The sequence below is a fragment of the Schistocerca piceifrons genome, chromosome 3 (assembly GCF_021461385.2).
Source record: "Schistocerca piceifrons isolate TAMUIC-IGC-003096 chromosome 3, iqSchPice1.1, whole genome shotgun sequence".
Classification (NCBI taxonomy): Eukaryota; Metazoa; Arthropoda; class Insecta; order Orthoptera; family Acrididae; genus Schistocerca; species Schistocerca piceifrons.
In genome coordinates this window covers 276,901,483-276,914,328 of record NC_060140.1, presented here as the reverse complement: position 1 = coordinate 276,914,328, position 12,846 = coordinate 276,901,483, and the positions used below count along the sequence as shown (strand labels likewise).

Genomic DNA, 12,846 nt, shown 5'->3' with positions numbered 1-12,846 from the left:
TTAGATAATGTTTCGCATGCATCTTTTTTGGGTTTATCTTAACTAGTACATTAAAAACTAGCGAAATAACGTCGTCTAACCAAGTACAGTTCATAACATCTGTGATATGCTGTTTTATCGTCTGCCAAAATTCCGTGGATATTTCATCAGAGGCTGGTGATTTCTCTTTTGTCTTATTGACTCGAGAATCTTTTATTCTGAGAAGAGCCTGCATAGTGACTGACTATAATCTTCGTTGAGATTGTGTGTTACATGTCTCAAAAGATTGTGAGTTTCCTTGTATTGGTAGCATCCTTTCTAAAGAAAGCATTTTGCTCTGCTACTATATTTTCTTCCTCCTTTTGTATTTCTTTCATTATACCGGTGTGTTGAGTCCTCATTTGTGTTGTGTCTTAAAGTTGGCACAACGGGGTTTGTTCTTGGTCGACTTCATTTACTGCTTTGGCTCTTACTCCCTGACCATCCAGCTGTTGTGAATCAGTACATAAAATTTTAGCCACAGTGTAATTAATACTTTATCTGTCACACATTTGGTCTGTACATCTACTACAAAATTCACAGAGACATGAGTAGTTTTACACCTTTAAAAGCGTATTAAAAACTTCTTACAGTACAGTACATTGGGATATTTCTGCGCTTATTTTGTATATGTCCACCACATGCTCTTAAACTGGAGTTCTGATTCTCTGTTCAATGGCATACTTTCAGCTTCCATATCTCTCTTGCAGTCTGACTTCGCGTGGCAGCATCTTGGTGTATGTAATGTCACAGCAATGGTCAGAGAAACTGGGGGGAGTTATTTCAGAATCAACCTATTTGTTTTTAACCATCCTGTAACATATATTCTGTCCTGCCTGTTTGCTTACACATTCACTACAAAGGTATAAGTTGGTATTGGTGCATTTCTTTTTTTCCATGTCTCATGGAAACCAAAGCCAGTGGACATCTTTGGTTCTACTGAAGTGATAAAATTTGAATGTTGATCAGTAACATATAATTCTTTCTTTTTCTTTTTTTAGAGTCATCAGTCTTTTGACTAGTTTGATGTCGCCCAGCACAAAATCCTCTCTTGTCCCAGCTTTGTCAGCTAAGAGTAGCCCTTGTACCCCATATCCTCAGTCACCTGTTGGATGTATCCCAAACCCCGTCTTTTCCTACAATTCACCCTCTACAGCTCCTCTAGAACCACAAAAGTTAATAAGTTAGTCCCTCATGTCTCAATACATGTCCTGTCATAATATCCCTTCTTGTCAGTGTATTCGGCACATTCCTTTCTTCACCGGTTCAATGGAGTGTTTCCTCATACTCTATAATTTCTAATTTTCGACATATTTCTACAGCACATCATCTCAAACACTTCGATTCTCTTGTTTTCCCATTTCCCTATCGTCCCTGGTTCACTACTGTAGAATACTATGCTCCAAATATATATTCTCAGAAATCTCTTGTTCAAATTAAGGCCCATGTTTGATGCTAACAGATTTCTTTGCTCATTGACTGATCTCTTTACCTGCATTAGTCTGCTTTTTATGTCCTTGCTTTGTACTTCAGTACTGGAAGAAAGAGACATCTAATACACCAGCATTGTTGTCAGATTACAGTACAGCTTGTATTGTTTCCAGATCTCTGGCAAGGTAAAGCTCAAAGTCACCCCTCCAACCATTCCCCATTGCTGTCTGTTCTAGGCAAACTGAATGAGATATAAATGGTGGGAAATTCAAAAATGCGGATGAGGTTTTACCCTTTTGGCTACATTAATAACCCTATTGGCTAAATTAAACACAATTAATGTAATGTTAGAACAGCCCCTTTAAGTTTAATTTATATATAAATTCATCCCAATTATAACTTACTCAGCGTTATCCTCCCCCCTCCAATGGCCTCCTCCCCATTTCTATGACATATACAGTCCCTTGGCAAGTTATGATTTTATTCTTACTTAATAATCATCCAGAAATAGTTATACCTTAAGATTAATTTTTTATCCTTTTATTCTGATATTATTTATGCTACACAATGTTATGAATTATTATGAACATAATTCATACATGCTCAGTTACCCTTCATTATATCTCTTACATTTGCCATTAATCTGACCCAATATCTAAATTTGATAAATGTATATGTATGTTGCTTTTAACACTCTAAGCGCCAAGCCCGTAAAATTTACGGGCCTGGGATCGCGCGAAAATCACCAAGCCCGTAAAATTTACGGGCCGCTACATTTAATTTCATTCAAAACACTGCAACGTTATTTCTACGGGTTTGGCCAGCGCTATACGTTTTTCAGATGTTTATTAACAAAATGCGTCCATAGATGTCACGGCAGCGCTGTAATTCATGTTAAAACTTATCTTTGCGTTCTCAGTCTGTATATCATTCAGTTGTTTGTCATCATGTTTCGGCGCGGTTTATCAGACGCAGAAATTGCGGATTTGATCAATCATAGCGACACTCTGGATAATGTAGAGAGTGATTCAGACGATTCTGAATGCAATGGTGTGTTTGAAGGTACGTATTTCCGAATTTTCCACGTAATTGTGCAGTACGCACATATCTGTTGAACATGTGTAAACGATGTATGTAGTTACACATAATGTGATATTCTTTTTAGAAGACGAGATTGATGACAGTTTGTCTTCAGATGAAGACGAGAATGATGTTGAAGGTGTTGCTTCAAATCCAGCAGCTGTGCCGTATCCGAAAGACAGTGAGTGGACTGCAGTTGACACCTACCGACCTCTGCCTGTCAACACGACACCCAGGCAGATACTAGTGGATATTGATGAGTCGAGTTCTGTACTGGATTGCAGTAAAGTGTTCCTTACTGACAGTGACGTAAATGAACTCAAGAGACAGACAAATTTGTATGCATCACAGACAATACAGAAGAAAAGAAGAGGAAATAATCTGAAGCCCCATTCAGTTTTGAGTTCGTGGAAGCCAGTGACTATAAGTGAGATGAGGCGTTTCTTGGGTATTATTTTCCACATGTGTGTTTCGAAAAAGCCCAAAATTGCGGACCATTGGAGCACTAATCCTGTTCTTAGTTGTAACTTTTGTCCCCATGTCATGAGCCGTTTGCGTTTCACTCAGATACTGTCATGCTTGCATCTTGTTGACAATTCAAATCAGAAAAAACCAGGCGAAGATGGATTTCATCCACTTTACAAAGTTTTGCCATATTATAATAATTTGAAGGAGCGATGTATCCAGGCATATCGTCCCTCAGAAAAAGTGACAATTGATGAAGGAATTTGCCCATTTCGAGGTCGTGTGAGTTTCCGTGTTTACATGCAAAATAAGCCTCATAAGTATGGACTGAAAGTATATGCTGTTGCTGAAGCCAGTAGTGGCTATGTTGTAAATTTTGAAGTTTATGCTGGTAAGCATATTGTTGACAATTCTTCGTCTGCGGTTATTTTGCGATTGTTGTCTGACAGCAGCTTGCTGAACAAAGGCCACACTGTGTATTTAGATCGATTTTATTCCAGTCCAGAGCTATTTCAGCAACTGGCAGAGAAAGGCACTGGAGCTGTTGGTACTGTGAACAAATCCAGGAAAGGATTGCCTAAAGATTTAGTATCTGCTAAGCTGAAAAAGGGCGAAATGTCTTTTCGGCGTAAAGATAATGTATTGGCAATGAAGTGGAAAGATAAGAGAGATGTGTATACATTGTCTACAAGGCATCAAGCAACATTTGGTACGCATACTAAGAGAAATGGGTCTGTAGTATTGAAACCACTTCAGGTACTTGATTACAACCTCAATAAAATTGGAGTGGATATTGGAGACCAACGCCTGCAGTACAATCCGTTCCAGCACAGAACTGTGAAATGGTGGCGAAAATTATATTTCCATTTGCTGCTTATGGGAGTATCAAATGCATTTTGGCTGTACAATGCAGTGCACAGGAAGAAAATTACAATAACAGACTTTATAACAGTGCTTGCAGTTCAGCTTGTTGAAGACGACACACTTGAATTCATTCCAAGAAATGAAGGAACTGTAGGTCGGCTAACAAAGAGACATTTTTTGCAGCACATACCTGCAACTACTAAGAAGTATGCTGCTCGTGTGTGTCACGTGTGCAGTTCCAGGAGCAAGAAACAGAGTGGCAAGGCTTCTCGCAAAGAGACACGATACGAATGTGAACAGTGTGGCGTTGCACTCTGCCTGGAACCTTGCTTTAAAATTTTCCACACTAAAAAACAATATGATTCTGTGTGAAATTTATATGTAATACTGTATACTATCAGAAACATGTAATGTAGTGCCACAATTTTGGTTAAAAATAAATCACAATTGTATTCCCTTATTCGTATGACTTTTTCTAAATTCTTAAAACATCTAAGTGATTTCTATAACTGTACCTTAAAGCTGTGCATTGTAAAGTAGTTTCTTTCACTCAGAATTAAAGTAGAAATGTGCAGCTTCAAGATGGTACCAAATTTGCCACAATCCAAACAGTAGATTTGATGCAGTAATTTTTTTAATATTGGTAAAATTGCCCGGTTTCTAGGGACGGGTGCATAAAATAGGCCTGGTACAGAGAGTGTTAACTTTATAAATCCCAGCTACCACTCCACCCTATCCCAACCCCCAAACCCCTCTCTCAACACCATAAATTCCACAAACCGAGTCCCCTAAATGTTCTAATACATTAATATTTCTCAACCCGTAATCAGTCATCCTCCACCTCCTCCCATCTCAGTCTTTCCAGTTAGTAATACTGAATAAATCAAACAGTGTCACAGTTAAGGATAGAAGCTGAAGTAATGGGTTAACTTTGTGCCACAGCCGGGACTTGAACCTAGGTCTCCTGCTCAAATGTGCTTATCATTACATCAATGAAGCACTGTGAATTGAAATTAGCATTAGTGACAGCACTGGACTAGGGTAGTCTGTGCAGCTGTGCTAGCCACAATACTGTGGAGATCTAGCGATTAACACACAGACTAGTAAGCAGGAGGCCTGGGTTCAAGTCCTGGCTATGGCACAAATTTTAATTCATTAATTCAGCTTCTATTTTTATGGAAGATGAAGATTAGACTCATCATCTCCAAGAAAATGTAGTTCTGTTGTCATCATTGTTGTTGCGTTTTTTCTATCAATTCCATTTTCAGATTGTTTTTGTAGACTTTTAAAAACATTTGTAGAATTTGAAACACCTTTTTAACGACTATGTTCTATATTTATCTCTTGTGGTAATTTTATATGACCGTATTATCACCAGGACTTTGTAACTTTGTAAACTCCATTTACTCCTCTCGTACTACCAACCCCTGCCTCCTCCACCACCCCCACAATATTGAATAAATTTAAATATTGCCATCAATGTTTTTCTAAATTTTGTTACCGAATTCCAGTTTTAGAAAACTGCCTATGCAGCACTATCTTTATAAAAAAAGTTTGAAGACTTTTTGTAACGGCTTTTTAGGGTGTATGTTCTTTATTTCTGTTGTAACATTGTTGCATTAATTTGTTCTGATTGGGGTGCTGATAATAAAACCGGGTTAAAAGCTGTGAGCTGTCTGGGGAAGTTAAACTTGCATTACTGAGCAACTGTTTCACCAGGTATCCAGTCTAGCTTACCAAATTCCCAACCAGACTAACATTAATTATAATCTTCCATATGACAACCAGTGATATATACATATAAAAAGAGAATTTAAATAAAAAGAAATAAATCAGTTTATATTTGGAAATTTATTTTAACATTGATCATTGAAATTTCAGCATATTAAACTTGATTCATAACTAAACTGGTGCCTTATTTAGGATTGTGAAAATGTGAGTTTGTAATCTTACAGAACACATCAAATATGGAGCCAAGATTGGGAGACTGCATACAACACTGCATTCATAAAATAACACACAAAGAACATTGAAACATATGCAAGAGGAAATTAACCACTACCAACCGATTCAATTTTCACCCAAAGAAGTTACGTTTGTAGCGTAATCCTGTCCGTCATGTAGTTACCACACACTGGTATACTAAATTCATACTAACTCTCTGTGAAATCTTCCCAAAAAGAATAGCTGAGGGCTACTTTGATGATTACACCACATGCTCACGTGGTCAACTTGGTTTACACAAAGAGTGTAACTCCACAATAATTTTGAAAATTAAAATAAATTAGATCGAAAAGCAATTTACAAAAGAAAAACCTCGAACTGGTTACTAACGTCTTACTATTAACCTGATGGGTCAAACAACTGTATAAGCACATGGTACTGGTCTCACAAAGTACACCCCACGTGGGTTGAACATAAAGAAAAGTTGCTATATTGAAAAATATTGTCAAGACGAGACGTTATAATCTTACGCACATTCGCATTTAAGATCACACTGCGCTGCAATTTAAGATAACATTACATATTTTAGAGCTAAACCAGAAATAAAGGTGATTAAATTTTCAGTTAGGCTGAACTTAAGAAATCCATTGTCCTACGGACTTAGCAGACACGCACTTAGCCGGAGATCTTACCACTTCAGACGCTCGCCGCAGACCGACTGGCCTGCGCTCCTACCGAGCGTGCTTCACAAATACAAATGCAAGTGACCAGAGAGGCAGCTCCCTATACCAACATGACAAGGGACGGACAGGTCCATACTAAGAATAGAAACCTCTCTGCTTTTAGAAAGCGTAGCTACCTGTTCCGACGTTGGTCCTACTGTTCTCTAGCAGACAGGCTTGTCTGCTACCATCCAGCATGCAACTAGAAATATATTTGCTCATTCATCCTCTCACACAGAATGGAAGGGGGATGACAGTATCTTATCATATACAGTATATAAAAGAAAGCGGATGTAGGTTCCATATGTGACTGTGTGACATGAATTACATATAAACTGTGTTTTAAAGTGTAGTAGTGTGACAGATCGTTCTTGTTTATGTGTAAAAGTAACACGTTTCACTGCTCAGTCTCCTCCCAGATAGTCAGAAACACCACAGTAAATTTAGAAGAGGAATTTATGCCGTAAATGACAACAGATTTAAGAAATTAACGTGAAATGAATCCAACAGAGACCTTTCACTGTCCTCTTGTTCATTTATATGATTGTATTTATCTTCACTAGTTTATAAAACTACATTTACCCCTACCCCTACCCCATCTGCAAACACCCATCCTCCACATCCACTACAGTATCCTATTGCTTTAAAACTGTATAATGTAATTGCTGCATCATCTGTAATTTCTGCATCATCTGTGAGCATGTGCTTTGCCCAGTTGTCTTATCTGTCTCACGACCTCATATTCACGTGCATACAGAAATTTGACTGAGATGTCTTCTATATCATTGTTTTCAGCATTATGTTTCATTTGCTAACACCTGTGGTATCAGTATTCTTTCTCACATTGTTTCTTTGCTTTTGTGATGACACTTCACGTTGTCTACTTCCAGGTCTTTTTCTCCCAGCGACCAGTACTGCCAGCCTCTTCCACTGTATGATGACGTTGTTTTCTCCACCACTAGCTAGAGGGAGTTTCTTCATTTCACAGTCATTAGGCTGAATTAAAACCTATCTCTGTTTGCTCCATACTCGCCACAACTTATCCGCTTGTTAATCATTTCTTCTCCATTTGTGGTTCTCAAAACTTCCATCTTCTTTTGCATAGCTCTTGATCAGGGATACACGTCATCACTTTCACTTCATGACTTTCTTGTTGCATTCTTTCAGTGCATTGAAACTTTGTTTTTTGTCCTCATTCATATTTCCTTAACATCATTGTTCCATATTACTTCTTCAGATTTAGGTATAGATGGCTATGGTCTCCTCACTATTTCAACATCATATGGTTTCATTGCATTTTTTGTGGACATACACTATTCTTCTCAAAGCTGAACTCAACTTTCTTTTCTATGAAAGGGATATTTTCAGTGCATTGACAGTTACCAACCTACATCTCAGAAAGGAAGCAGGAAATGAAAACAAGAGCACCCCTCAGAGAAACTGTGAATGTAACTGCACTACAGAGTGGACAGGAACAGCAGGAGCTGTGAAAGTCATATAGGTGATTTCTGGTAACACGATCTTAGTTTCATACCAGTCCACTTGGAACGCCTTAACTTTATCAGTCCTTCCTTGTCACATTTTCTCATTGAGCAATTTAAAGTCTTCTCTAATTGTTTTTCGTTTTGTAGGAAACAGAAGATGGTTTCATAACACTGTGTTCCTAATTACGATGTGTTGTGTGTATTGCACAATTTGAATTGTATTGTAATTATAATTATTGTTATTATTATTATAAATATGGTGCTCACATTCTGCTTTATTATTGCTCCCATCTGGAACATCAAGTGGGATAAATAATTGCATGTTTGTTTTTACTTCATGTCACAGTCTAATACATACAGTCACAATACTCTCTGGCGCGTAAGTTGTAACTGCTTGGAGAGCTGGAGCGACACTAGCGCTCCAAGTGGTGAAAAAGCTCAGTCACATGCATCATAAGCAGCATGTTCGTTTTTAATTTATTTTCTATTTGATTAACGAAATAGTTATATTTTTACATACTATGCGTTAGTAAATTATCAAAAGACATGAATTATCATGTAATATGAAAATAGCCAAATCACACTGATTCAATGACATAAGCTGCAACTTATTCATGAAGAAATACGTTGGAATTGTGTATATTTGCAGTTAAACTCTGCTAAAAGCAAGATAATGCAAACATGTATTTCATGCATAGGAAGCATGTATTTCTGTTGCTGTTTGTTGCTGTTACCATAGGAACTTTCGTGACACTTAAAATTATTTCATGGAGTCTTATGATTGGTCCATTTTTACACTTCTGTCAACTTCCTGATACACGAATATTTTTGTAAATGTAGATTACTATTGGTTCAAAGGCTAATTTGTTGGAGATTCTTACTGTTTGTGACTCAGATTTAGCAACAAGTGCGGAAGTATCGCTTTTCCTTAAGCTGCAGGTGTGGTGGCTTCTTTAGTACGTTAAATAATGTAGGTATTACATTCCATATAGGTCGCCTACAGTCCACATTCACTGATTTGGCTCAAAGTGTAGCGAACAAAATTCCACTTGGTTTGATAGATGAACGACGTCTTTCTGCAAAAGGATAGGTCTTCTGATGTTCATTAGCAATTTTTTGTTATGAAAGGAAAGCGACATTATTCATTAAATATCTGTGCATTATAAGATAACCTGTTCCGACGTTGGTCCTACTGTTCTCTAGCAGACAGGCTTGTCTGCTACCATCCAGCATGCAACTAGAAATATGTTTGCTCATTCATCCTCTCACACAGAAGGGAAGGGGGATGACAGTATCTTATCATATACAGTATATAAAAGAAAGCGGATGTAGGTTCCATATGTGACTGTGTGACATGAATTACATATAAACTGTGTTTTAAAGTGTAGTAGTGTGACAGATCGTTCTTGTTTATGTGTAAAAGTAACACACTTCACTGCTCAGTCTCCTCCCAGATAGTCAGAAACACCACAGTAAATTTAGAAGAGGAATTTATGCCGTAAATGACAACAGATTTAAGAAATTAACATGAAAGGAATCCAACAGAGACCTTTCATAACCCCAACGCTCCGGGAAAAGACGGTGCAGGGAATTTTCTGACCATGCTAGGACATTCCCAAGCAGGCTTCTCACCCCCAACTTAAACCAAAAATGTAAAGAAAAGGCAAAAGGTCACCAGCTACTTGCTAAAACACAATAATTTCAACACATCTTTAGAATCTACCAATTTCAAAGAAGAAAACAATCTGTGACACCTATTTAAAATATAGTGTTGACCTAATTCAGTCAGCAAGTAAAAACAATGGTCCCTGTGTCATTAATATGAAAACAATTGCTGGTTGTTACCCTTATGGGGTTCACCAGTATTTGCTCATTGCAAGAGCCAACTGATCACAGGAAAATTTTTGACTGTTTATTAACAAGTAAAATTTATGAAAATAGTAAAGGTGCCACAGCAATTTAAAAAAATATGAAAATAACATCAGTATTATTAAGCAGAACATTACAATGCACAATCCGCAAAAGCAAAAAAAAAATGATAAGAGAAAAAAACATGTTTTACAAAGTGGTTATCGCAAAAAAATTATATATCTTATAAAACTAATAATTTGTAGAATTAAAATAACTTTGTGGCACTAATTTAATCAATCTACTATATTTCAGTTGTTTGCAAACAATGATCACTGTGTCATTATACTGAAACTACAATTAATTATGTGATTGTTACCCTTATGGGGTTCCTCACTATAAATATGCCCCATGCAAAGGCTAATCGATCACAGTCCAATGAGACTGAATAGCTACCTGACTGATAAACGAAGCAATGCCACAGGAATGAATTTACGAAACAAAATATCACAAATCTAATACATCACACAAGATCAAACATTGATCAATAAAACAGCTCTGAAAGTACAATAGTCAACATCTAAAACAAACACCAATAAATAAAACACCTGCAAAATACAAGAGCAAAGTCGAAAAAAAAACAATAAATAGAACACCTGCAAAATACAAGAGTCAGTCTAATAAACACCAATAAATCGAATCCCTGCAAAACACACGAGTCAGAGTTTCTCTGACAGAAACACACATATATGGATTGGACTAAGAACCATATAATCACTGTTCACTGACACACTCAGTAGTTCCACTGTTCCGTGGCACAATATAAGGGAAGGGGGGGTGGGGGTTCGTCGCCGCAGCTGTCAGTAGGGATTTTTGTCCATCTGTTGTGTGCAATCCCGTCGTCTCTGCCCTCTCATGAAATTTCTCTTGGTGGCCCGTGTCACGTACATCTCGATTTGGTTCCATGTTTGTGTTGTCAAATTCGTGCGGTATCCTCGTTTGACACGCCAGGTTGATATTCCTGGGCAAGGATGACACTTAATGGCTCTTCTTTGTGCCACCCTTAGCTACCAGCGAACATCGAATTATGATTTACTGTCGCTTGACAGTGGGCATCCGCCAGGAAATGTTGATAGGCGTCGTTGAAGTCTGCCAGTTTCTCTGGACAGTATGACAAAAGGCTCCACGCCCCTTGTGTTGTTACATTCTTGAGTTATCCTCGATTGGCTCGCCGGTTTGATATTCCTGGGCAAGGATGACAGTTAATGGCTCTTCTTTGTGCCACCCTTAGCGACCAGAGAACATCGAACCATGATTTACTGTCGCTTGACAGTGGGCATCCGTCAGGAAATGTTGATAGGCGTCGCTGCAGTCTGACAATTTCTCTGGACAGTACGTGTCAAAAGGCTCCACGCCCCCTGTGTTGTTAAATTCTTAAGTTATCCTCAATTGGCTCGCCGGTTTGATATTCCTGGGCAAGGATGGCTCTTAGTGGCTCTTCTTTGTGCCACCCTTAGCAACCAGAGAACATCGAACTGTGATTTACTGTCGCTTGACAGTGGGCATCCGCCAGGAAATGTTGATAGTCGTCGTTGACGCCTGCAAGATTCTCTGGACAGTACCTGTCAAAAGGCTCCATGCCCCTTTATCCCCTGTCTTCTGTCGTTTCACCGCGGCCGTCTCGTCACGGTCGCATGCGTGTGGTGTGTTGCCAGCGGATGGATTTCCATGCGGTGGACTGCTCGGCCATCTCAGGTCATCGCCTCCACAAAGGGTCGCACTGCTGCGGCCGGCCATTAGCTCCGGGCACAAGGGAAAGTGTTTGTCCCGAACCCTTCTTTTGTTATGACTGCGCTCCCAAAGTGGCCCGGTTGACAGTGTGTCCTGCTGGGAAACCCACCCGTTTACAACTAGTCCTCCTCCTCGCTGTTCCCGCTGTCTCATAAGAGTTGAGCCGGTTCGCTTTCACGTTCTCAACTGCATTCGCAGAAATTGTTCATCATAGTTATGTGATTACACAATGTCATGCATAATACCACTTAGTATTGTCTTTCACAATTTTTAAGAACAAAAGTGAGACTTAATTTTTTTTAAATAGAAAAGTTAAACGAATCGACAATATAAAAATAAAAGTTAAGTGACTTGATAATATAAAAAGTAAAAGTGACATGATTTGACAGTATAAAAATAAAAATTAAATGAACTGACAATATAATATCTAAATCCACATCACTAATGTGGTTCACTTGCGTTTTAATAAATCAAGTGCTACTTATTAATTCACTAAAATGAATAGGATTATGCCTTGTGTAAGTATAGGTCGGGACAGCATAGGGTTCAAATGTTATTTACACACACACATGCACACCTGTTGACTATTCTACAAACTAACTACCCATAAAACATGAATTACTCAAAATTCTACTTCAATCCACTACTAGTTAATCCAACAAGCTACTTCAGTGCTACTTCAACACAGTGTTTATACCACTACAACATTCTTCTAATTCGTCCTCTTCTTGACGCTTGCGGCATATGTCTTGTCACATGATAAATAGGGAGAAACTTTCCTTAAACATACATAGTAAAAAGAACAATGGTTATTTACACGCCAAAACATCTATACCAGTTGACACACCTGATAACAGACTCGCAATTATACACATATCATACTCATATGTTTATACATAAAACAGTAAGATAATTTCATCTAAAACTACGTTATCACAAGAATTAATAACATAGATGACTCTGAGAAGGGTAAAAATATTTTCATAATACAGGTTATACTACATTTTCTTACCCATTTTGCTGCAATTTCGTTCCTTCTTTAAGTTACCTTTCGCTTCCAAATCACATATTTCGCCTGTGGTGGGTATTCTGAATTCATTTCTCATGAATGGCAAAATTGTGGTCTCCTCTATTCTGTAAAACAGTTTCATCTTAACATCGTCCGCCCCGGTAGCTGAGTGGTCAGCGTGACAGACTGT

The 12,846-nt window shown here is 38.1% G+C and overlaps 1 protein-coding gene across 1 annotated transcript; it reads left to right on the top strand.

Annotated features, from left to right (window-relative positions):
- The first annotated feature begins 2,577 nt into the window (after positions 1–2,577).
- Positions 2,578–4,230, top strand: LOC124788588 (piggyBac transposable element-derived protein 4-like). Its single transcript, XM_047255858.1, has one exon. It carries the CDS (start codon positions 2,578–2,580, stop codon positions 4,228–4,230), a length of 1,653 nt encoding a protein of 550 aa, XP_047111814.1.
- Positions 4,231–12,846: the final 8,616 nt, after the last annotated feature.

Excerpts from the sequence above, each read along its gene's own strand:
- LOC124788588 (XM_047255858.1), top strand. The coding sequence starts at position 2,578 with ATGTATGTAGTTACACATAATGTGATATTCTTTTTAGAAGACGAGATT.